This window comes from Populus alba, chromosome 16 (genome assembly GCF_005239225.2).
Source record: "Populus alba chromosome 16, ASM523922v2, whole genome shotgun sequence".
In the NCBI taxonomy this organism is placed as follows: Eukaryota; Viridiplantae; Streptophyta; class Magnoliopsida; order Malpighiales; family Salicaceae; genus Populus; species Populus alba.
Window position 1 is genome coordinate 9151868 of NC_133299.1, and position 27702 is coordinate 9179569.

At 34.6% G+C, this 27702-nt stretch overlaps 1 protein-coding gene across 2 annotated transcripts; it reads left to right on the forward strand.

The window, feature by feature from the left end:
* The first annotated feature begins 1514 nt into the window (after positions 1 to 1514).
* LOC118045902 (disease resistance RPP13-like protein 4) lies at positions 1515 to 5201 on the forward strand. Of its 2 annotated transcripts, none has more exons than XM_035054649.2 (2): positions 1515 to 1753; positions 2285 to 5201. In XM_035054649.2, exon 2 carries the CDS (start codon positions 2354 to 2356, stop codon positions 4916 to 4918), a length of 2565 nt encoding a protein of 854 aa, XP_034910540.1. In that variant the 5' UTR covers positions 1515 to 1753; positions 2285 to 2353; the 3' UTR covers positions 4919 to 5201. The 2 variants fall into 2 exon arrangements, with proteins under 2 accessions (XP_034910540.1, XP_034910541.1); XM_035054650.2 differs by having other exon boundaries at positions 2318 to 5201.
* Positions 5202 to 27702: the final 22501 nt, after the last annotated feature.

Sequence of the window (27702 nt, forward strand, 5' to 3'; positions counted from 1 at the left end):
TATGGATTTTTAAGGGGTTATTTTGTAATTTTCAATTTGTTTAATGTAATATTTGTTTAGTTTGAGTTTTTATTTGTATTTTGTAAATGTGGATGAAAAAAAAGGAAAAAAAAATATATTGTAAAAGTGAATGTGTGTGCTTTGATTATTTATTTATGGATGTTTTTTTTTATGATAAAATTGCAAAGGTAAAGAAGAATTTAATATTTTGATTTGCTCACAGTCAAGAATTATTAACTTATATGTAAGTTGTATTTCTGATATCCAATGAAAAGATAAAATTTTTAAAACTTCTTTAACACGTCAAAGCCACAAAGCAACTTACCTCAGGTAGGGTGCGTTAGGGGTGCTAATACTTTCCCTAACCACAACCAGTCTCTTACCCGCGAATCTCTGACAAGACCAGTACACCTAAGTTTCCTAGTAGCTCTCAATTAAATATTAGGTGACAACTCCCAACGAACCAAATAAGCAAGTGCATAACAGAAAAATCACCAGCGGACGCCACACGGGTGACGTGCGATAATTTTCACCCACACCATTTCACACTAAATCCTGTTTTGAAAGGATGATCATCGCAACACCGCACAATTACAACATGACATATGACTGAATAGATTTTTTTCTCGTAATAAAACAAAAAAACGACAATCATAAGTGGTTACTTTTTATTTTTATTAGAAAGAATAGAGGAAGCTATCGAGTTGTGGCCTTCATACTGATGCTTTAGCTTTACTAATCTTTCCCTACTTGATGATGCAAAAGATTCGAAATAATTGAAACAAAAGATGCTGAAAATGAACAAAGACGTGACCATAAGTTCTAAAGATGCATTATTACTTCTCAATATTTACATTCTGCGGGTCCAGTCATTGGACCCAAGAAATATGGAGTTAGCTATCAACTTGTGGCCTTCGTACTGATGCATCACCTAGGCATATTACCTTTACTGAAACAAGAAAATTATAGGAGTAAAAAACAATTCAATGTCAGCCATTATTAATGGTCAGGTTGGTATTAATGGACTCTCATGGTCATGGGTTGATATGCATTTGGAACACTACAAATCATCCTTGTGAAGTCTCCACACATTCCTTTGCAAAATGTTTGGCCTTCTACTAGATCAATTTTTGCATCGTTTAGTTGGCTTTTTTTTTTTCAACGAACGAGTTTTAGTGGCATATTAGTTTAATGTGCTCTATAGTTAATTTGTTAATTATACATTATATTATTATATTCATATAAATATATACTTATTATTAATAAAAATTTAATTTTTCTTAAATATTTATATAATATTAAGTTAATGAATGTAGAGTAAAAATAAAATTTATAGAACAAAAATAATTTATAAAAAAAATTATAAAATTATTATATTTATAAAATTTTTATTGCATAAAAAAAGAACGGTACTATATTTTTTATGTGCTTTCCTTTCCTTGCTTTTGGTTGGAACTCGTACTTGTTCTTTTATTCACACCAATAACTTCTATAAATTAGCAACATTAATTAATTGGCCCTATAATTGAGTCACCTGCATTCCTACACAAGTTCTACAAGTATACAGAAACCAGCTGTTCCCTCGTTCATTTTTCTGATATCCCATTAGCTTCTTTTGTCTCCTTTCTTTCACTTCTATTCTCCTGTTTGCAATTATTCAAGCCACATCTAACAAATCTATCTATCATCAGAAACTTTTCGTTTCATAAGCCCAGAATCTCTCACTTGGAAGCATCTGTTTTACCACACTTCGGTAAGTACTCTTCTATATTTATTATGTTCTTAAATTATTTAGAAAATAATTGGATGAGTTCTGGAATATATATGTTAGCTAATATTGTCACAGATGATTTATCTTTGCTTTATAAATCTTCTATTTTTATCATTATAAGGTTTTAGAGGAAGGAAAACACTTGCATAAACAAGTACCAAATTAATCATCACGCTGAAAATTAATTAATGAGAGGATAAAATAAAACAATATTTATATTCACGTCATTTTGGCAATGGTTTAGCCATTGTTGAATTCAAACTCTTCTGCTCAAAATTAGTAAAAGCGTTTCTTACATAAAATCAGCGAAAGCCATAATCATATACGGAATAATAGCAAGACATCATAAATGCTTATCTCCGAGTAATGGGTAGAGGCTTAGACTTTGACATGTGATCCTATTAGGATTTTCTGATAGTTCTCTTGTGTTGCTATTTTGCATGGATCAATACTTTTGGGGGCTTGTTCTCTGCTCCCTCTAATTTCTAGCCTTGTGGGATTATCTAATTGCAGGGAATTTAATACATTTTCTGATTATCAAGTCAGACTTGTGAATCTCTCTCATATCATCAGAACAGGCAAATGGCGGTGGAAAATGTTCTTATTGAAAAACTGGGAGAGCAAGTGTTTAGCGCTCTCATGAATCAAGCTCAATTTGCACTTGACTTCAAAAATCAATTTCAAGCTTTGAAGACACAACTCGACCTCGTCAAAGCCTTTCTTGCTGACACAAATAACCTCAAAATGAAGAAGGAAACTCTCAAGACGAGCTTGATCAAGCTGAGAGATCTGGTTTACGAAGCAGATGACATATTGACAGATTGCGTTCTTAGATATGATTATCAGAAAGATGGGTCCTGCTCCAAATACACACCTGATGAATTTTTCTTCAGGTGTCGAATGGGGAGGCAATTGATGGACTTGAACTCACGCATGGGCAAGATGGGGAGTGACTTGAGCGCATATTTAACTCCACAACATCTTCTATCATTGGGAGACAACACTTACCGAGCTAAGGTATTTACCTCTCAGGATTTTGAGCCATCTGAGGTTATTGGACTGGAAGAAGATATAGAAAAGCTAAAACGATGGACTTTTAGTGCAAGTGGAGTACTCCAAAGAATTGGCATTGTGGGAATGGGGGGCTTAGGTAAAACCACCATTGCACAAAAGTTTTTTGAAGATAGGGCGGTCGCTGGCTGCTTTGATAAAAAAATCTGGGTGTCCGTTTCTCAGGATTTCAGTGATGAAAGGATAATCAAGAGCATATTGGTGCAGTTAGGAGAGAATCCCTCCCCGGTGTCTGATCTAGGCCAAATGTTGCATGTTATCAACCAATCACTTCAAGGTCAGAGTTGCCTCATTGTCATGGATGATGTTTGGAGCTTCAATCAAGATTGGTGGGGTAAGCTATGTTCTGCTATTCAAAAAACAGAAAAGAGAAGTTGTGTCATGATTACAACAAGAAATGAAGATGTGGCAACCCATATGGGAGTTGAAAGTTCACGCATTCACCACCCAAAAGTTCTTGATGAGAAGGACAGCTGGTCATTGTTCTGCAACTTTGCCTTCCAGGAGACCAAGGGAAAATGTTCTAATAGCCAATTTGAAAAAGTAGGCAAAGAAATTGTGGGGAAATGTGGGGGGCTCCCTCTTGCAATTAAGACAATAGCAGCCTCTCTTGCAACAGAAGTTCACAACCTTGGCAAGTGGAAAGACATTCTTGATCACTTCCATGAATTGACTACCAGGAAGCAAAATAGCTCAGTTAAGACTTCTCTGCAATTGAGCTATGATGCACTCCCTACACATCTGAAGCAATTTCTTCTATGCTTCTCAATTTATCCTGAAGATTTCGTGATTCAAGCTGAGCAATTAGTGCATTGGTGGGTTGGAGAGGGCTTCATCCAGAGAACAGAGCACTCAAAAACCGCAGAGGACTTGGGATATGAATATTTGACAGATCTAGTCAGAAGATGCCTTGTAGAAGTTGTGGAGAGGCGTGGCTATGATGGAAGAGTCTACAGCTGTAAGATGCATGATTTGGTTCGTGATTTAACAACAATGTTTGCTGAAGATGAGATGTTGTGTAGCTTTGAAGCAGGCAAGCAGAAATTGTCACCTGATTCACGATGGCTGGGCCTGACGAGTGAAATGAGCACAGCAACATTAAAGCATTGTTCAAAGCTCAGGGCATTGCTGTTAATGGCCAGCAGTCAAGGTCAATTTCCTTTCAGTAAGAACCAAATGGTGTCACTTGACTCTCTCAGGGTATTGGATCTCTCTCGAATTAGGTTAGATAGCACTTCCATGGAGAAGCTCTTGAGCTGGATTTTTTCGCTCCAACGCCTAGCATATCTAAATCTCAGTGGAGCTGTAGGCCTTAAAGAAATGCCATCTTCAATCCGGAAACTTCGTAATCTCCATCTTTTGATATTAGCCGAATGCAGTGATTTAACTAAATTGCATCCATCAATCTCATATTTGAAGAATCTCATAGTCCTGGACTGTGGATCTTGTGGTCTCCAATACCTACCCCAAGGAATTGGAAACCTCTCTCAACTTCAAGAACTATCAGGTTTCAGGGTGGTACGTCAAGCCACACCACAAAGTTGTCATCTCCTAGAGCTAAAAGAACTGGTCCAACTACGAGTACTTCGAATGAACCTCAGCAATGAGAGCGAAATCACTGAAAGTGAAGGGGAGATCTTATCCAAGCTTGTGAAACTTAGGGTTCTAGCCATCAACACTGAAGATTGTAAAGATAGAACTATCCTAGAGATGCTAGATCGACTACACCCTCCTCCAAACCTCAAGGAATTGTATCTTAGGCGCTACCCTCACAAAAGTTTGCCTAAATGGATTAATCCAACGAAGCTTTCTGTTCTGCAATATCTCTGCCTTGAGAATGGATCAGCTCTCAAAAGCATCAATCCAAGTGCTCATTCCGATGAAGAGAGTGCCTTCTCTTGGAACTACCTTGAGGGTTTGTGTTTGAAGTTCTTGCCATTCTTGGATGAAGACTGGACTGACTTACAGAAGACCATGCAGTCAATACGTTATGTTGAGGTTAGCAATTGTTTCAATTTGAAAAATTTCCCATGTCCGGTTGACAAGTCAGGGTTCTGGAGGAAGGTTGAAGATTAAGGAATCAAGTCCGTGAATAAAGAAGCATATCTTCACCTCCTTGAAAATCCAAGGGATTCATATTGATTGGTAAGTGAAGACAATGATCCCTTCCTTTGTTGCATAATATCTAAGTTATTTCACTTTCCCTATGTGTATAATGTGATTTTTCTGTAATATTGTTAATTTGTTTATACTATGTGTATACTGTCATTGGTCTGTATTTGTATACTGTCATTGGTCTGTATTTAAATTATCTACACACTTAGTAGTTTATATAGTAGAATTTTGAGTGTGACTTCAACCCATGTGTGTGAGCTCGGATCAGGCTTGGGTTCTGGCTCCGGTTTATAGGCTTGAGTTTGTTTTTTTTGTCAACTTATTATATACTAGAATTTGGATTTATTATAAATTAATTATCTGCCCATAATTTTTTTTTCCAGCCCATTTATGTGTATTTAGGTCATGAAGAAAAGACTCTCTTTTTTTAACCTTCTGAACTGTTTTTTCAAAGGAAAAACCTATTTTAAAGCTAAAAACTGTTATGTTCTTATTTCTTTGTATGACGGATAATTAAAGTTAAATGATGAGAATTTATTCTGGTAATCATCACAATTATTTCTTCATCAATTTTAATTTCAAAAACCAGTACAGATAAGGGTGGAAAAAGAGCACCAAAATTTCATAATCACTTATCTCTTTTAAAATGTCTAAAAGAAATAATTAATCGCTCTATAAAATAACAAGTTAAAAATTATTTCGTGCAAGCTGCTTTATAAAAAATATCTTTTGTATATTGATTAAACCAATTTCAAAAAATTCACAAGTTAGGCTGCCTATTAATTTGAACAAAATCATAAAAATTCAAAAAGTAAGTTGCCTCTTGATTTTACCAATTCCAAAATTTTCTCGCGGAGTCACCTTTTGATTGTGCTGCTTTTCCAAATTTTTCATAAACACCATCTTATTAAATGAAAGACTTGACACGGTTTTCTATCTTTTCTATGCCCAGCTAACAGCTCTGCTAAATTGCTAATTGTTTTGATACAACATATTAGGAATTTCTACTGTTTGTGCCCGTTAACACTAGTAATAAAATCTTCGCTTCTCCAAATTAAAGCAAAACTAAAATTGATGTGAGATTAATGTCTAGATATTTATTACAGAAAATCAAATAAAAACTATTATTGGACGCTCTCAACGAAAGCAAAGAAAAAAGCCCTTCTTTAATTTCCTATTCTACCTTATTCATCCAAAAAAAATTATTGGGCATGGTTTTTTTATTATACATGTGGTTAACTGATTATTTTTTATAATAATCAAAACATATTATTGAATAGCCAGTGACATTAAGCTATGATAAACTAGAAAAAAAAATGAAATAAGTCTTTAATTACATATAATAAAAGGAAAGAAGATAAGTAACGTGCTACAAGTACAAAATTTAATGACCGTCTAATTTGTCCAATTTCTTATACCTACACAGGGCTACTATATAAAAAAAATTGTTATAAATTAACTTAATTAGAAATTTATGTTGTTAGGTGATATTTTAATAATAATTTTATATTATTATTATTTAACATATTTTTAAATGAATATTTTTTAGTATGAAACTTATATAAAATTATTTGTATCTTATTTAATATTAAATTTCTAGGTTTAATTAATTTTTTATGTTATCTTAAAAATAATAACATAAATGATTGGACTCACGGAATCTGAACATAGGGAGGTAATAATGCGTCTTTAAAAGTCATGGTTAAGTCTTTGTTCATGTTCAGCATCTTCTGTTTCCATTATGTCGTTTTTTTTGCATCATCAAGCAGAGAAAGATTAATAAAGCCGAGGCATCAGTACGAATAAATACAGAATACTATTATTAAAGTTCAAAAGCTGTCTTACACTAGTCTTTATAGCATATCTTTGAAAGTGGGGGAATCTTTTATAAATCTTTATAGCATTTTTTGGAAGTGGGGAATCTTTTGCCCATATTATGCTCAAAAAATGGTTGTTTCTTACTTTCTGTGCATTATTGGACCGCTGAGTAAATATATAACCCGTTGTGTGTGATTTAGTCAACCTAATGGGTCTATTTACAACTTAAGAAAATTTAATTTAATATTTAAAAAGAACATTTTTAAAGCAACACAAATTAAACTTTTTTTAGTAAAAATATAATGAAATAATAGTTTTCATAACCCAATTTTTTATTATTATCAAATTTATTTAAAAAAAAAAAAAAAAAAACACAAAATAGTATCGTTTTAAACGACATTATTATTATTCTTCTCCTTCTCCTGAACGTGCAGTAGAGGAAGAAGCTGTTTTTTAAACAATCTTTTTTTCCCGTTCTCTTTTTCTCTCCCTCGGCTTGACCTTTCACCGACACAACCTATAGCCCTGCTTGGCTAACAACTATGACAAAGAGACCAGGAGGACCATGCCTTGCAAATGGCCGGTCACCTTACCCCGCAAGGGTAAGGTAGCCCCGTTCCCCCCTATGCCATGATGGGACAAGGCAGGGGAGACTCACCCTCCTCCTGCCTATAAATAGGAGGGCGACAAAAAGAATTGAGAGAGGGGGCAAAAAACAAGGAAAAAGAACTGAGAGAGAATAGAGAAAAAGAAAGATGAAGATGGATTGAAGGGAAAGGAAAACAGAGGAGAATAAATGAGAGAGAGGAGAAACACAAGCAAAACAGAGAAAATAAGAACAAACATGAGGGTGGGCAGAAACAGAGGACAAGGAAAACACAAAAAAATAATAACCATTGTCTACCCCAGCGCCACTCCGCCACCAGTACCACCAACTCAACATCCATATCTAGGAGAGAAACAATGCTGAAAGAAGAAGGGGCATAACATATAAACAAAAATCGAGAAGAGGGGAAGAACAGAAACTGAAAGAAGAAATAATGGAAAAAACACAAAACAAAGAAGGGGCAAAACCACCGTCCAACAGTCTAGAACCAGTACCACCGCCACGAGGAACCGCCCAGTCTGCTTTCCCCCCACCCCTCTCTTCTTCCTTCTTCTTCCTCTACTTCCTCATCTCTACTATTCATATGCAAAGTGAATAGTGGAGAGTGAATTAATTCACAATGTTCACGTGAACAATGGAGAGCTTCTCCACTTTTCACTAGTCCGGCCCAATCCATAAATTGTTTTAAAAAAATCCTTTCAGAAAATTTATGGTTTTTCTGAGTATTTCTCTAATATTTGATTATATTTTTATACTGTAAAGATACAAATTAAATATTAAAATACTTGATTTTTGTCGAAACATTGTAAAAATTATAAAACAAAAAAATTTATTTTCATGCATACAACTAAGTCTCTTAAAAAAATCGTTTCATATTTTCATACAACAAAGAAAAATTCAAAAATAAATATTAGCATGCATTTTTGGCGTTAATAACCAGTGTATTAAAGTCAAGAGAACTAGATCAATATTTTCAAACATAACCAAAAAATATTTTGATTTTTTAGTATATGAGATTATGAATTTAAACGTAAAACTTATTCCCAATATTAAATAGGTATGTGTGTGTGTGTGTGTGTGTGTGTATATATATATATATATATATATATATATATATATATAGACATTAGAACGATTAAGTTTTACTCGAAAAGATAAGGATCTCCTTACTGATAAGAACTTTTCTTAACTTGTAGACAGATGAATAATTAGAAAATACGACAAGACTTTAGTTTTTTATCATAAAATTAAACAATGGAGCTTACCTTTAATAAGGCGTATTTGGGGTGCTAATACATTTCCTTTATGCAACCAGTCCTCGTGCTTGATCTCTAAGAGCAGTTAGGGTTTCTAGTGACCAAAATACTAAGTGACGACTCTCATCCTTGTTTTCCACAAATAAAAAAACAAGAATTCCTAGTCTCCCTCATTTCCAGAATACCAAAACAAGATAAAGTGGAAGATTTGTCGCGACACCACACACGCGAGACAATAGTGTTTTGAATTGACCCGTGTCAACTTGGACTAACTTAACCTATCTATAACTTAAGTCATGAGTTTGACTAGGTTTGATAACTTTGTTTTTTAGAATTTATTTTTTATTAAATATACACTAAAAATAGATTTTAGTAAGAAAAAACAACAAATAAAATTACGGAGAAGAAATGTATTTTTTTAGTCAAAATTTTCTTTTGCGATTCATGTACTTTTTTTGTATTGACAACAAAACAAGTTTTGTTTTTTATTAGCAGCATAGTTTATTGAATAAAAATAAAAGACATTGCCAAAAATTAGTGGTAAAAAATTAGGTTATCATTGCCAAGCTTCTGTCTTTGAGGCTTAGAAAAGTTATCAATGAGGTGATTAATAACTCTCATTCTGGTTTCATCGCAAAGCGAAAAATTCTTGATTGTTCTATTTTGCCTAATGAGATTAGGGATAGTATGCAAAGAAAGCGTGACCAAGGCTTTCTTTTCAAAGTGGGTTTTCAAAAGGCTTTTGATTTAGTGACTTGGGGTTTCCTTTTCGAAGTCATGGATTCTTCAATAGTAAATGGATTTTTTAGATTCAGGAATGTATATCTATAGCTTATCTTTATGTATTAATTAATAGCTCGCCATCTAATGAGTTTCATATGCATAAGGGTATCAGACAAGGGAACCCTTTGCTACCATTTCTATTTAATATTGTTGTTCAAGGATTAGTAGTCCATTTTGGTCGAGCAATGGAGGGTGTTCTATATTCATCTTAATGTCTTCTCAAATAACAACTTTGTTATAGTATATTGATGATGCAATGATTTTTTATCCCATTTGTCACATATGGGTGCTCGATGTCGGGGGGTCATAGGAGTCGCCATCTAATTTTTTGGTTTAGGGTCATTAAGAAACCCAAGTTTATTGGTTTTATTAGAGATTCAAGGGCAAAAGACTAGTTGTGGCTAGAAAACGTATATTAGCATCCCTTACACACCCTACCTGAGGTAAACTGCATTGGTTGGTTTTGTCATACCCTCCTAAGAGAGCACGACGTTGCGACGACCCTTCCCGGATCGGAGAATCAGGTCGAGATCTTTGTTTTGTGAAAAAGGGAGTTGTCACCTAATATTATGGTCACTAGGAACCCTAATTGGTCTTTAGAGATTTCAAGGCAAGAGACTAATTGCGTAAAGGGAAGGTTTTAGCACTCCTAAGACGCCCTACCTAAGGTAAGCTGCTTGATATTTGATTTGCCTTATAATTTACTACAATATTGGTGTTCTCTAATCCCATTAGTTTTTCTAGGATAAGTTTGCTACGATGAACAAAACTTGGGCTCAAAGTCTAAAAAGAAAGAACCCTCAGCCAATATGGATCATACCTTTAGATATGTCTATAGAGTGCCAAAGAGAACCAATGCAAATCTTAAAATATGTATTTGATTCAAACTAAACTTACAACCTGCGAATTAGAAATCCAAGGAGATTTAGTATGCTTAAAAGCTCACTTTTCCCTTAATATTCCAAGTATTCTTGACTTGTAAATCACAAGGAGAAAGAAAAAAACTAATTTTGAAATCTAAGGAAATTCAAAGCACTTTAAAAAGTTTATTTTTGTCTTAGTACTTCATACTTTCACGGCTCATAAACCGTGAAATCAAAATTTAAAACGTCTCCAATTATAATCGAGGCTTCTTTAAAGGAAGTGCAATTAAATTGTTCTAAATAACATTTTGGCATAAATCTACCCTTATGTTAAAAATAAACAACTTTATTATTCTTAACGATGTTTTGGACATTTACCTTATATAGGTTTTTTTACTTTTATATTATCAAGGGGGTAATGGCATATTATTCCTACAAAAATATTTTTTAGATATTAACCACTTGGGGTTTCTTTATCCAAATATTATTCTCAATAATTAGAAATTATTCTCAATAATATTTTAGATATTAGCCCTTTAGGATTTTCTTTAAGAATCAATTGCCCAAAAAAAGATTTTTATATTTTTGAAAATATTGGTCAAAACCCTTTGGAATTTACAAATATGTTGTAAAATCCAATATGCAAGAAAATAATTTTTGTGTTTAAGAAACTCATGCTAAAACACATTTTTTAAATTTCAAATATTTATTTTTAAAAAAAAGAGGAATGTTCAAAATATTTTTTTTAGTGTATTGGCCGTATGAAACACGCAAAAACATTTTTATATTTGGAGAAAACACAAGCATCACAATTAAACGCAAACATCACAAATAAATGTAGCAAGCCATCATATATATTATAAGATTTACAAGAAGTTTAAAACAACTCATAAAAAAAAAAAAACCTTTCAAAACCAACTCAACTTAAAATTCTATAACCGGAAAAGAAACTAATATGTATGCATAAAGGAGCCAAAGTTTTGAAACCAAAGTTTGAACTCAAAATTCTAATGCAATGTTTGTGACTCATGACTTATCCTTTTTAACCAATCTAGAAAAACTGTCATACTAGTTTCATACAAAAGGAAAGAACTTGAAGAGCATGCTTTTATAACACATATATCACGGACCAAAACCAAAACAACATGGCCAGTTATTTCATCTTGAAAGAGCGGAAAGGAAAACATGACCCTCTGAACCTTCCTGAAAGATTACTTCAAATGCAAAGGCACTTCCCTCGTATTTCACTTTTTACTCTAGGAAAAGCTCCATTTAGGAGCAAAGCTACCCCATACAAGATTATAAGACAGGGAAAGCACCGGAACAAGGGAGTGAACTGATAATGAAGACCTATGAGACCCATTATTCCTCATGAATCAGAGAAAAAAAAGAAACTACAAACTCTAACATAAAGACCCATCTAAGCTCAAAGCCACGGAAGGAACAGTGGACAAGCATTCATTGTAATGTCAAAAATAGAAACCGAATGTGCAAAGCAAAGGACAAAACAAGTTCTTAAAACATCAAAACAAAAGACTTAAATGCAACAAGGAAGGGGAAAGTTGAGACCTATACCTGCAGATCTCACTTGTCTTGACTACAAAAGATGAAGTATAGATAGATGGAAAAAGCCTTTGCCTTTCCACCTCTGAAAATCAAAGAAAGCCATCCTTTTTTTTGATGTTAGGATTTTTTAAATTAAAACCCTTAGATTTTGTGAACTCCTGTTTCGTAATGTTCGATGGATTGCAGATTAACAAACTTGTTTATATAGCCAAGTCAAAACCTGGAGACTACTCTGGTGCCCTCTTTATTGAATAGAGGAAGAATATCTATTTGTTTTTCTCATTTTTCTCTTTTTTTGTCCCTTTTTCTAAGTAAACAGAGGAGGCTTATATATAGCTCTATTGAGGAAAGGACTCATTACACTAGTTTAGAATATAATCTTGAATGATTTACAATCAAATAAAGCAAATTAGGAAACTAATAGTGAACAATGATGAATTTCCCAAAAATAAGATTTTTATATTTTTAAAATATTGGCCAATACCCTTTGAAATTTACAAACATGTTGTAAATCCAAAATGCAAGGAAATAATTTGTGTTTAAGAAATCCAATACTAAAGCATATTTTGAAACTTTGAATATTTATTTTTCAAAAAAAAAAAGAAATGTTCAAAATATTTGTAGGATATTGGTCGTATGCATGAAAACAAAGCATTTTTTTTTGGGCTAGGTCCAGCTTGGCCTATGTGACTGGGCTGGACCCAGCAGGTCTAACCGAGTCACTAGCCCAAGCCAGTGAATTGGTTGGGCAAAACAACCAGGTGTGCGTTAAATGTACACGAACGCTCTCTACTAGAAGAGGCTAATTATAAATGAAGATGCACAACACTTATGTAATTAAAATGCAAAGTGAAAGGAATGTATGAAACTTACTTTGTAACTGAGATGGATGAACATGATGACGGTGAAAATTTTGCACACGATCGGTGGTAACTGGTTCTAGAGACAACGGAGATGATGGACAAAGCTTCTGCCTTCTCCCCTCTGGTAACCAAAGAAAGACTCCTTCTTTTTCCTTTCTCCTCTTTTAGTTTCAATCTCCTTTGTCTCTCCCGTTTCTCTCTATCTCTCTCTCTCTCTCTCTCTTTGTTTACTTGTTTCCTTTCCCTCTCTCGTTCTTTCTCTCTTTTTTCTTTTCCCCCTTTTAGGTCAGCAGAGAAGGCATATATATAGCCTATACATAACTCTATTTAGGAAAGACTCATTACATTAATCTAGGATATAATCTTGGCTGATTTACAATCATATAAAGCAAATTAGGAAACTAAAATATTTTGTGATTCCTATCTCGTGATTCCAGCAATTATTCTTCATGTTAACACTCTCATCCTAGTCGTCTGAGTTAGGGATAGAATCCCAGCCATTAAATGATGGTGAATCTCATCTCCATGCCTTCTTTCAAAGCTGGCGCAGTGATGTTCAAAGTCGTTTCCTTTGGACTGAAGCAAAAAAACAAATTGTGATTTGCAGCTTAAAAATCAAGCGTGAAAAGGGGTGATTCTAACCTAAGGACTCATTTGATGCAAAACGATATTATGGAGCATACGTCCTAAAAATAGGTTCTAGTTCCTTTATGTTAGACATAGGGTAGGTTTACTACTTGATTTCTAAATAAGGTCTCTTGTTGTCCCATTGATAACCCTCGTACAAGCAATATGGGGGCTTAGTAGATAGTGGGATGACACGTATACCAATCACTACTAGTCTAAGCACTTAACAAAGAGTTGGGGTTTACACAAACTTAAACCTTGACTCAAGTTATAAGGCAAGCTACTAGTCCCCCACCTAACTTAAAGTTTAATGTGTGTGCTCTCAAAAAGATAATAATAAAGGTGGTGCATGATAGGATATAATAAAACTTATTCATATCCAATATACCATGCATGACAAGATGCAAAGATGTATGCTAAGGCTTTTGACCAGAGTAAACCATTACAAGCAAAAAGAAAACAACAACTAACAAAACGTAGGATAAACAAACAAACTATTGGGTGTAGTTTGCTGTTACCTAATTTTTGACCCATATTTTGATAATTTTTTTTTTAAAAAAATAAGGTTTAACATGTGGCAATAACATAGAGCATTAGGGCTAATATTAAGGAAGCAATATGTCAAGGAGATAATTATTGCAATATAAAATACCATAAATATATGATTTGATTCATGCTGGTTATGGAAAATAATCATTGCAATATAAAATACCATATATATAGCATTTGTTGTTGCTGGTTATAGAAGACAATCTCTATAATAATTATTGCAATATTTCCTTAAATAGCACGTGTAGAGATTTTCTATTTAAGTGAACCTCCAGCCATATACACAGGGGGGGAATTGACAAAGGGGGACAATTTAGAGATAAAAAAAAATTAAAAGCAAACAAAAAAAACCTAACCCTATTTTTTCTAAAAAAAAGGGGCCATAGGAGCTGCCCCCCTGGACCTTGGCCAAAAATGAGCAAAAAAACCGATCCCCCTCTCTTTTGATTTTTCTTCTTCCAGAGCTGTCAAACACAAGCTCGCTCTTAGACCAGAACTCCCTTTCTTAGCCTTCTGAACTAGAGACCTACCCCCATCATCTTCCCCAAAACCAGTTCCCTAGATCTTCTCCCTAGCCCGAGTTGCCGCCCCTTTCTATTGGCAAAGAAATCATTCCATCTCTCGGCCAGTCCCCCCTCTCTTTTGGCCAAAACCAGAGGAACAAAGTCTCGCCAAAAGCCCCCTTGTAAACACCAGCCCTTACTCCCCTTTCTTACCATGAGCATGCACCACCCTCCTTACCTTAGGGCTTCAAGCATTTTGATAGAAAAATGAATGAAATTCCTAGTAAAGCATTCACAGAGTGTAGAGTTGGTAGGAGGAGGAAACGACCATAGTCCCATTTGTTCGCTAAAGGTGGGCAGTGGAGTCGGAGGAACTACATCTATGGAACACAGAAAGAAAGTGGGATTTCGTCCTATATTTGTAAACTACATATATATACGAAGAAACAAAAAAAAGTGAAAAAACCAGAGAGAACGAACACGAGAGGAAGAATTGGACGAGCAAAAGGAAAGAACACAAACAAACGAAAACAGAGAGAGACTAACCAGCACGCCTTCGCCATTGCCTTCATCCCTTCATTTCTGTCTCCTGTTTCCTCTCCTTCAGCGGTGCAACTTTTTCTTCCATAGGCACAATGAGCTCTGGTAAGCAATAATAACACCTCCTCCTTCTGCACTAGTGGCGTTCACACCAATTAGACCATCAGTGCAACTTCTTCTTCGCTAGCACATCAATCTCTTCACTGGCGCTTCTCAACATCCCAGTTGTCTTGCACCGGCTACAACCGTGGGGGGAAATGAGACGTGGGCAGCAACCAGTCGTCTCCTACTTCACCTCCAGTCGTTGTCTCGCAGGTAAGTCTTTCTTTCCCTGTCTTTACCGAATTAATTACCCTGCAACTGTAGCATGCATATGCATGCAACTGTGGCAAAACCGGTTACTGCTTTGGGCCAGTAACCGAGTTGGGTTTTGTGGTCTTTAATTGCGATTAACTATGATGCTTGTGTTTTTTGGCAAAACAAATATAAAAAAATGTTTTTGTGTGCTGCATACAGCCAATATCCTAACATGTTTTAAATATTTTTTTTTATATATAAAAAACAATATTGGAAGTTTTGAATATGTGTTTTCGCATGGATTTTTTTAAAAAACAAAAATTATTTTCTTCCATTTCTTGATTTTACAACATGTTTGTAAAACTCCAAAGGGTATTGGCCAATATTCCAAAAAAAATATAAAAAATCTTATTTTTTGGGGAATTCATCTATTATTCACCGTTAATGTTTGAATAAAGAAATCCCAAAGAGATGAATATCCAAAATATTATTGGGAATAACTTGTTATTATTCACTATTAATATTTGGATAAAGAAACCCTAAGTAGTAAATATCCAAAATAATTTTTTTAGAATAATAATTCATCACACATCCTTGATAGAAGCCTTAAATATAATAAAGGACATTTCAATTTTTTTTTACTTCACGGTTTACAAGCCGTGAGAGTATGAAACACTAAGGCAAAAAGAGGCTTTTAAAACATCCTGAATTTCCTTAGATTTCTAAATTTTTGTCCATCTTCCTTGCGATTTACAAGTCGCAAACTCTTGAAATACTAAGGGAAAAATGAGCTTTCAAAGCACATGGAATCTCCTTGATTTCTATCTTAATAAATTTAGTTTGAATCAAACCTAGAAAAACTGGTGGGATTAGAAAACACCAATACCATAGCAATTATAAGACAAACCAAACACAAAGCAACTTACCTTAGGTAGGGCATACTAGGGGTGTTTATACCTTCTATTTACGCAACCAGTCCCTTACCTTAGAATCTCTGAAAGACCAGTTAGGTTTTCTAGTTACAAAAATACTAGGTGGCGACTCTTTTATCCACAAAAACAAAAAATACCTGAAATCAATCGAGGGTCGCCACGAGGGTGCGACAGGATGGCAACTCCACTGGGGACCCTTGGACTAGGGTTGGTAATTCTTTTGTTGATTCTATATGTTGTGTTTTTTGTTTGCTATGAATGATACTTTGTTTAAAAGCTTTAGCATGCATCCTTACATCCTGTCATGCATGGTATATTGAATATGGGTAAGATCTTATGGCATCCTATCATGCATCACTTTTATTATTATTATATTTTTGAGGGCACACACATTAAACTTTAAGTTAAGTTGGGGACTAGCAGCTTGCCTTATGACTTGAGTCAAGGTTTAAGTTTGTGTAAACTCCAACTCTTTGCTGAGTGCTTAGACTGGTAGTGATTGGTATACGTGCCATCCCATTATCTGTTGAACCCTCATATTGCCTTTACGAGGGTGATCACTAGGATGACAAGAGACCCTTTTTAGAGATCAAGTAGCAAACCTATCATATGTCTCACATAAAGGAACTAGAACCTATCCTTAGGATGTATGCTCCATAATATGTTTTTGCATCCAAACAAGCCTAAGCTCAAAGCAACTTGAATCTCAAAGCCTTCATTTAAAAGCTATCCAAGGGAGAGATGTTCCAGAATTGGGAGACCCAAGAAGCTCCATTAGTATTCAAAATGTAATCAACTATGTCTGCTATTTTTTCGCTTTTCCTGAATCACTATTGAGGCTTAAAACGTCAATTGAATTTTATCCTTTTTGTTTTATCCAACCTTTTCTTTTTAATGAGATCATGCATTTTTCAAAGTTCATCTTTAACTTTTTACCTTTTGATTTCAAGAACCCTGAAATCGGATCTTCCATAAATAACACCTGCACTTTACACCGAGAATAAATGGTCGAACTTTAAAGAATACAACATTAGGGAATTCACCAAATTAATAGAGTAGCATGAACATGCTTGGAAACTCACTAAAGATGAACTTGAAACCATAAATGTGGGTAATGAAGAAATCAAGAGAAAGCTGAAGATAAGGACTTTGATCACCCCTGAAGAGAAAGAAGAGTTGATTGCACTGCTATGAGATTACATAGATGTCTTTACCTGGTTCTACAAGGATATGCCTAGTTTGGATACGGATATCGTAGTACATAGGATACCACTAGTGGAAGGATGCAACCTGATTAAGCAAAAATTGAGGAGAACTCATCTAGATGTCTTTACCAAAGTAAAAGCAGAAATTGAAAAGTAGTATAACGCCAATTCTCTAGAAGTAGTCAAATATCCGCATTGGGTGTCCAACATAGTGGTAGTACCTAAAAAGGAAGATCAAATCCGGGTTTGCATGGACTTTAAGGACTTAAATTGGGTTAGCCCTAAAGACAATATTCCTCTACCATGAGTAGATGTGTTGGTGGATAATGCAGCATGTAGCTCTACATATTCCTTTATGGATGGATTTTCGGGCTACAATCAGATAAAAGTGGCGCAAGGGAGACGACGATATTTTGTAACACCATGGGGAACCTTTTGTTACAGGATCATGCCATTTGGGTTAAAGAATGTTGGGCCACCTACCAAAGGGCCATGTTGACTCTATTTCACGACATGATACACAAAGAGATTGAAGTATACTTGGATGACATGATTGCTAAATCTAGAAAGGGAGAGAATAATGTCCAAATATTGAAGAAATTGTTTGAAAGACTAAGGAAGTATAAGTTGAGGCTTAACCTAGCAAAGTGTTCATTCAGGGTGAAATCTGGGAAGTTGTTAGGATTTGTGCAAAGGGATAAAAGTAGATCCGAACAAAGTAAAGGCTATTCAATCTATGCCACCTTTCAAGACTGAGAAGGATGTAATAAGGTTCTTAGAAAGATTGAATTACATTGTCTGGTTCATATCCCAATTAACCACGACTTATGACCCAATCTTCGATTGTTAAGGGAGAAGGATCCTAGAATTTGGAATAAAGAGTGCAAAGAAGCTTTCAGTAGCTACTAAATCCACTCTTGCTTGTCCCTCCTGTACCAGAAAGGTTGTTGATCATGTACTTAACAGTAACTGAAATAATAATGGGATATGTGCTTGGCCAACATGACGAAACCAAAAGGAATGAAGGGTCATTTATTACCTAACCAAGAAGTTCAAGGAATGCAAGTCTAGGTATACTATGATTGAGAAACTATGTTGTGCACTAGCAGGGGCTATGAAGAGATTATGTTAATATATATTGTATCATACTACATGGTTGTTTTCAAAATTAGACCCATTAAGGTACATATGTGGAAAGTCCTATCTATCAAGCCAATTAGCAATATGCCAAGTTCTACTGGCTAAGTATGACATAACATATATGACAAGGAAAGCTGTGAAATGGAGTGTTATTATCGATCACCTAGCTAAGACCATGCTAGGGAAGATTATGGGCCATTAAAATTTGACTTTCCTGATGAAGATGTGCCTTCAGTTAAGGAATGTAAATTAGATTGGTGGACTATGTACTTTGATGGTGCTGTAAACATATATGGTAACAGAGTTGGCGCAATGATAATCTCTCCTAATAAAAAGCAATATTCGGTTTTAGTTAAGTTGCAGTTTAGATGCAATAATAACATAGGAGTATGAAGCTTGCATTCTCATGTTAGAGGTGGCAATGGAGCTGAATATTAGAAAGATAGATATGTATGGAGACTTGATTTTGATTATTTTCCAAGTGAAAGGAAAATGGCAAACCAAGGACGAGAAGTGGAGACCTTACCAAGAATACTTGTCTAAATTGGCTAGAGAATTTGAGGAAATAAAGTTCACCCATCTATGAAGGGAAGGAAACCATTTTACTGATGCTTTGGTCACACTAGCTTATATGGCTGGAATAGACTTTGGGCACAAGGTACAGTCAATACACATTGATATCATAAATAACCTAGCTCCTTGTTGCTTAGTCGAAAGAGAAATAGATGGAAACCTTTGGTATTATGATATCGAGAATTTCATCTAAAACCAGACATATCCCATGGGGGCATCCAAAATCGACAAGAAGACTTTGATCAGATTGGCAAAGGATTTCTATCTTCATGGAGAAACTTTGTATAAGAAATCATCTAACGGAACTTTGTTGAGATGTTTTGATGACATAGAGGCAAAAAGTGGTGAAGAAATTTATGGAAAGAGATTTGATCTGTTGATATGGTCTGCTAGAAAAGATTAATAATGCCTAGAACTTCAATAGCAAGATGATAATAAAACTCTGCACTAAATGAAAGATCAAGCATTCCAATTCCTCGCCATATAGGCCAAAGATGAATTGTGTGATAGAAGCTGCTAACAAGAATGTTAAGAAGATTATTCAGAAGATGGTAGTCACCTATAAGGATTGGTATAAGATGTTGCCATCTGCTCTTCATACATACCACACCACAGTCTGAACTTCAACATGAGCCACCCCGTACACTTTGGTATATAGAATGAAGGTAACGTCTTTAGAAGTGGAAATCCCCTCATTAAGAGTATTGGTAGACTCTGAGTTGGAAGAGGTGGAATGTGTAAAAGTTAGAAATGAATAGTTGAATCTGGTTAGTGAAAAGAGGATAGTTGAAATCTGTCATCATCAACTATACCAAAGAAGGATGACCAAATCATATGATAAGAAGGTCCAACCTCGAGGATTCCACGAAGGAGATCTTGTACTTTAGAAAATATTGCCTTTAACAGGAGAAGATTAGAGTAAATGGGTGCCAAACAATAAGGTCTCTTACGTGGTAAAGAAAGCATTCTCGGGAGGAGCTTTATTGTTATCTAGAATGGATGGAGAATATCTAGTTAGACTTGTGAATTCTGACTTTATAAAAAAATACTATGCTTCCCAATCAATAAAATAAAGGTCGGCCATGAATTCTCTCTATAAAGAACCTTTTCTTCATAAAAGCGCATGATCTCATAGAATTCAAAATCTTTTACTTAAAAATAACTATTTTTACGCATAACAAAGGAGATGACTCCATCAATTCTCAAATTGGAGGGATCCAAACCAAATTTAAACCTGATAGGTATTGCACACCAACTGGGGGAAAAAAGTGCACGTAAGGGTCTATAGTGAACCATTAACCAAAGGGGTATCATCATACAACTTCTGAAACACCTTTTATGAGAGTTGTTTAAAACAAAATATGATGACTGCATTGAAAGTTTTAGTTTTCATGAACAAAACCAAAATTTTTGAGTTTTCCTCTTAAAAATAATTTCTTAAAAATGATAAAGGCAATTAAAACATCAACAAAAGTATAATACAACGCAACATTCAATAGAGCAAGAAAAGGTCCCATAAGAAACTAGAAATCTCTTCACCAAGCATAAAAAGGATAGTAAATATAGCGCGAGGAACATATTCTAGTTCAAGAGGATAGGTCAGGCAAACAAATGGAAACAAAAGCTTGAAGAAGTCCACAACAGAAAGTGGGATCTATGTTTCCAAAATAGGTAACAAAAAAACATGCATGCTATATTGTCATAACACTAACCTGACAAGAAAAGGTGTGACGAAAGCCAAAATAGTTCAAAGTTTTTGGGAAACCGCTGAGGTACAAAATCTCAGGTCAACGGAACTACGGAAAAGGATAGGAATTGAGAACCAGAACTACTTCATTTCCTCAAGGTCAAAGGAATTATGGAAAAGGATAAGAATTGTGAACTAACACTGTTCCATTTCCTCGAGGTAAGATGTTTTCTTTTGAAGTTTAAGATAGGCAATCCACCTGATATTGAGACCATTTCTTAGAAAAGTGCGGAGTTTTCTAAGAATTTTAAGATGGGCAGGCCACCCGATATTGAGATTGTTTCTGAGAAAAGCGTGGAGTTTTCTAAGAATTTTAAGATGGGCAAGCCACCTGATATTGAGACCATTTCTTAGAAAAGCATGGAGTTTTCTAAGAATTTTAAGATAGGGCAGGCCACCCGATATTGAGACCATTGTTTTTTTAGAAAAAACGTGGAGTTTTTCTAAACAAATCTTAAGATGGGTAGGTCACCCAATATTGAGATAATTTCTTAGAAAAGTGTGGAGTTCTAATAAACTTAAAATGGGTAGGTCATCCATCATAATGAGACCACACACACATTTTTGTATTGGTTCTAGTTAAAGGAGATAGCCAGATGAGATTTAAGGTTAACCCAACCACACACAGAATTTAGCTTTGGTTAAAGAGAATCGCCAGATGAGATTTCAGGTTGACCGAGCTATACACCGACTTTGCTTCGGGTTAAAGGAGATCGCCATATGGGATCTTAGGTTAACCCAATCAAAAGGGCAGGTTACCCGTGAAAATAGACTAGCATGAGTGTGTGGGTAGGTCGCCCCTGAAAATAGACCATGTTAAGAATATGTGGGTAGGTCGCCCGTGAAAATAGACCAATTTTCTTTTAAAAAAGGCAAGTCACCCTTGATAACGAGACCATTTTCTTTTAAAAAGCGAAACCCTTGGATGAGTGGATTACTCAGCAAGAAAGGAAGACTTTTTTTTTTTTTTCTAAAGCTTACTATGCAAAACATTGAGGAGTTTTGCTTCGTAAGCATTGTAAAGAGGGGGATTTTATTGCTACTCAATTTTTGACCCATGTTTTGATAAATTTTTTTTTAAAAAATTAAGGGTTTACATGTGGCGATAATATAGAGTATTAGGGCTAACATTAAGGAAGCAATATGTCAAGGAGATAATTACTGCAATATAAAATACCATATATATAAGATTTGTTTGTGCTGGTTATAGAAGACAATCTCCGTAATAATTATTGCAATATTTCCTTAAATAGTACATGTAGAGATTTTCTATATAAGTGAACCTCTAGCTATATGCATGGGGGGGGAATTGACAAAGGGGGACAATTTAAAGATAAAAAAAATTGAGGGCAAACAAAAAAAATGTAACCCTATTTTCTCTAAAAGAAAAGGGTCACAGCGGCTGCCCCCCCTCGAACCTTCGCCAAAAACGAGCAAACAAATCGGTCCCTCTCTCTTTTTATTTTTCTTCTTCCTGAGCCGCCGGACACAAGCTCCCTCTCAGACCAAAACTCCCTCTCTTAACCTTCTGAACTAGAGACCTACCCCCATCATCTTCCTCGAAACAAGTTCCCTAGATCTTCTCCCTTACCCGAGCTGCTGCCCCCTTCCCTTGGTAAAGAAACTGATTAGTACTTAAAAGTGCATTTTTATCAAGGTTTTATATAATCATTTTGTACTTGAAGTATCAATAACTCCTTAACTAGAGCATGTTTTATAATAACAAATCTAATGATATAAGATACCTTTAATTTATGGTAAATGCTCATTTTAAATGCAGGTATATCTCACAATTCAAAGGATTGATTGTTGTGATTAACTATTGTAAGTGAAAGGACAAAGAAAAGGCTAAGCTTAGGAAGAAGATGCCGATTCAATTCAAATTCGAACACTGTTCAGTCATTGGGTCATATCTAGAGCTATAGATCTTGGATTTCAGTTTGGTTTATATGGATGGAAAGATAAGAAATAGGCCTACAACTTTCATGCATAGGGAAGGAGCCAAATCTGCCAATTTCAAATTCAAAGTTTGGCCACAAAAGAGAATTCAGAATCGGTCTTGCAATCCAGCCCAAACACTGCTCAGACTTTTACCCATATATGGAGTTCTAGAAGGCCAAATGACGTGAAATTTGGTGGGTGGAAGGAAAAGAAAATTTACAACAACTTTCATGTAGAAGACATGCTCAAATTCTAATGGTAGCAATGACAATTGATATAGACAAGAGCTTGAGGGCTACCCACCACATCCACCAGCAGCACTACTCAGTATTTTAGACATATCTCAAGCTGTAGTGATCCAAATGCTCTAACATTTGGTGGATGGAAGGAAAAGACAATTTCCAACAACTTTCATGAAGAACACTTTGCCAAATTCTGATTGCTTCAATGTCATTTCATCCAACCAAAATGCTTGAGTGCTATTGTCCACCAAGTCCACTAAATCAATAGTTAACCACTACATCAATAATCAATTACCAAATGAATAGTTCTGGATTTTAGCCTATAAAAGAAGGCATTTGCCTTTCATTTAGGAATCTTGTTTTTCAAATGAAGATCATGTTCTTGCTCTCTCTCTTCATATTTTTGTAATGCTTAAGTTTTGCTTTCATTAATCTCTTGTTCATGCTTTTCATTTCCTTTACTATACTTAGTTAACTTATATCATGTTTATGTTCTTATATTGTTTATTGATGTTTTTCTTCTTCATAATGTCTAACTAAATTAATTATGTCAAGGTGAAAAGATTTCACTAATGGTGTTAGGATAAGTATAAAATAAACTCAATATGGACTATCCTAAACAACTTGCTATTAACATGTCTTATCATTTTTATCTTATTAATTCTTAATATCTTGCTTGTTAAATGGTTAATCTAGATTTGTGTTATATAACACTTGGTACATCAAATACTTGATCCTTCATAGTCTTCGACCGACGTCGTTGTTATGAGAGGAACTTGATTTGTTGTCAACATAAGTTAGCATCATGAATACCTGATAAAATTTATAAGTATGGTGTTACGTAAATAAGATAATTAATATGATCATGCTGATAATTTATAAAGACTTTATACGTTACTTATCTCTAATACTATTAATGGATCCTCTAACCTTGACATTTGTTTTTATCATTGTTTAATCTTCACATTGATCTTACATCTCAAAGTCCTCTTTAACTCATCACCACCACCACCACCATCATCATCATTGTTGTTGTTGTTGTTGTTGTTATTTATATAGTTCACCTCCTTGTGGTTCGACCCCAATCTTGCTGGATTATTTATTACTTTTACACTTCTGCACTTGTGATAAGACATCAGCTCTTTAATCCTATCAGAAACCATTCCATCTCTCGGCCAGCCCCCCCCTCTTTTAGCCAAAATATAAACGAAGAAACAAAAAAAAAAGTGAAAAAACCAGAGAGAATGAACACGAGAGCAAGACATGGACGAGCAAAAGGAAAGAACATAAACAGACGAAAACATAGAGAGACCAACCAGCACCCCTTCGCCATCGCCTTCGTCCCTTCAATTGTGTCTGCATTTTCTTCTCCTCCAGTGGTGCAACTTTTTCTTCCATAGGCACGTTGAGCTCTGGTAAGCAATAACAGCACCTCCTCCTTTCAGACTAACAACGGTCACACTAGTTAGACCAACGGTGCAAATTCTTCTTCGCCAGCACAACAATCTCTTCACTGGCTCTTCTTAACAGCCCAGTCGTCTTGCACCAGCTACAACCGTGGGGGGGAAAGAGACGTGGGCAGCAACCAGTCGTCTCCCACTTCACCTCCAATTGCTGCCTCGCAGGTAAGTCTTTTTTCCCTGTATTTACCAAATTAATTACCCTGCCATTGTAGCATGCATATGCATGCAACTGTGGCAAAATCGGTTACTGGTTTGGGCCAATAACCGGGTTGGGTTTTGTTGTCTTTAATTGCGATTAATTGTGATGCTTGTGTTTTTTGCATACGGCCAATACCCTAACATGTTTTGAACGTTTTTTTTATATATAAAAAAATATTGGAAGTTTTGAAAATGTGTTTTTACATGGATTTAAAAAAAAAAATTATTTTCTTGCATTTATGCATTTTACAACATATTTGTGAAACTCCAAAAGGTATTGGCCAATATTCTAAAAAATACAAAAATCTTTTTTTGGGGGGAATTCATCTATTATTCACCGTTAATGTTTGGATAAAGAAATCCCAAAGGGATATATATCCAAAATATTATTGGGAATAACTTATTATTATTCATTACTAATATTTGGATAAAGAAACCCTAAGTAGTAAATATCCAAAATAATTTTCTACGAATAATAAGTCATCACACATACTTGAAAGAAGCCTTGATTATAATCAAGGACATTTCAATTTTTTTACTCCATAGTTTACGAGCCGTGAGAGTATGAAACACTAATGCAAAAATAGGCTTTTAAAACACCCTGAATTTCCTTAGATTTCTAAATTTTTGTCCATCTTCCTTGCAATTTACGAGTCGCAAACTCTTGAAATACCAAGGGAAAAATGAGCTTTTAAAGCACATGGAATCTCCTTGGATTTCTATCTTAATAAATTTAGTTTGTATCAAACCTATAAAAACTGATGAGATTAGAAAACACCAACACCATAGCAATTATAAGGCAAACTAAACACCAAGCAGCTTACCTTAGGTATGCCAAATTAGGGGTGGTAATACCTTTCCTTTACGCAAACAGTCACCTGCCTTAGAATCTCTGAAAGACCAGTTAGGGTTCCTAGTGACCAAAATACTAGGTGGCGACTCCTTTATCCATAAAAACAAAAAAACCCGAAATCAATAGAAGGTCGCCGCGACGCTGGGCTCTGCCGCGAGGGTGTGACATAGTCCAAAGCGAACAAATGCACATCTTGAAATTTGTATTTGATTCAAACTAAACTTACAACCTGCGAATTAAAAGACACCAAGGATAGAAATCCAAGGAGATTCAGTATGCTTAAAAGCTCACTTTTCCCTTAATATTCCAAGTATTCTCGACTTGTAAATCACAAGGAGAAAGAGAAAAAAACTAATTTCAAAATCTAAGGGAATTCAGAGCGCTTTAAAAAGCCTATTTTTGCCTTAGTACTTCGTACTTTCACGGCTCGTAAACCGTGGAATCAAAATTTAAAACGTCCCTAATTGTAATTGAGGTTTCTTTCAAGGATGTGCAATTAAATTTTTTAAATAACATTTGGCTTAAATCTACCCTTATGTTAAAAATAAACAAGTTGTTTTACACTTAATGATATTTTAGACATTTACCTTTTATAGGTTTCTTTTCTTTTATATTATCAAGGGGGTAATCACCTCTTATTCCTATAAAAATATTTTTAGATATTAACCACTTGGGGTTTTCTTATCCGAATATTAATAGTGAATAATAAAATATTATTCCCAATAATATTTTGAATAGTAACCCTTTAGGATTTTCTTTAAGAATCAATTGCCCAAAAAAAGATTTTTATATTTTTGGAATATTGGCCAAAACCCTTTGGAATTTACAAACATGTTGTAAAATCCAATATGCAAGAAAATATTTTTTGTGTTTAAGAAACCCATGCTAAAACACATATTTGAAATTTCAAATATTTGTTTTTTAAAAAAAGGAATGTTCAAAATATTATATTTGTTGAAAACATAAGCATCACAATTAAACACAAACATCATATTTAAAGGTAGCAAGCCATCATATATATTTCAACATTTACAGGAAGTTTGAAACAACTAATAAACAAAACCTTTCAAAACCAACGCAACTTAAAATTCTATAACCAAAAAAGAAACACGTCTGTATGCACAAAGGAGCCAAATAATCATGAAGACTCCTAATTAGCCTAAGAATCTTGATGGTTTAGGCAGCAAAGAGGAAGGATAAAGAGAGCAGAAGACAGCTGAAATGGGGTTCGAAAAACATTTTTTTTATTCTTTGCTTTTGTTAGTTTTCCAACAACCATGAGCTAAACTCCTGCATTTAGTTCAAGAGGGATACACACTATCTCCAACACGTGGGGCTAAAACATGAGTAACATGTTTGATGTGGTTTAGAAGTTTTGATGGGTTACTAACCAATAGTCTATCTATGACTCAGAGTGAAGATTCATTCATGTGAATAAATCTAGCTCTTTGAATTTTATTATGGCTCGTGTACCCAAACAAATTGTGATGGAAAGGATCCATGTAGATGCCTTGATAGGGTTCATCTATCCTGGAAGGCGAAAGGGTTTTCTACTACTCGGGTGTTGTGATAAAAAAAATACTCCCAATTAAAATTGATGAATATTTAGTATAACTTTGAGAATTTTCTAGTCAATTTATGGTATATAAACGTCACCCTACTTGTAGATTCAATATTTATACTAGAATATTGATAAGTAATTCTCATGAATTAAAAATTTATCGATTTTGAAATATTGGTCAAATTCTCTTGTATTCAATAAACTAATTATTAAATCTTAAAATGCATGTGAATATATCTTTTTTTTTTTTAATTTTCACATGGAAATACTAAAAAATATGATTTTGTTTTGTATTTTTGAGAGACTTGAACATATGCAACACATAAAGAAAATATATGTTTTTTTATTATTTGTTTTCATTTTTTTTTTGTATGTTTGTAAAGTCATGTTTTGTAAAAAATCATTTAAAAAAAAAATAAATAAAAACTGCATAGAACAAGCATAAAGAGTTTTTTTTTTTTCAAACGCCCCCTTGAACCAAAAAGAAAAAATGACCAACCAAACATAGCGTTAGAACTAACCTAGTTTTCACTTAACTAGGTTAACCTCACTAGGTTGACCTAACTAGGTTGAACCATACATAAACCAAAACAAAGATCTAAAACCCAGAACATATTA

Excerpts from the sequence above, each read along its gene's own strand:
- LOC118045902 (XM_035054649.2), top strand. The coding sequence starts at position 2,354 with ATGGCGGTGGAAAATGTTCTTATTGAAAAACTGGGAGAGCAAGTGTTT.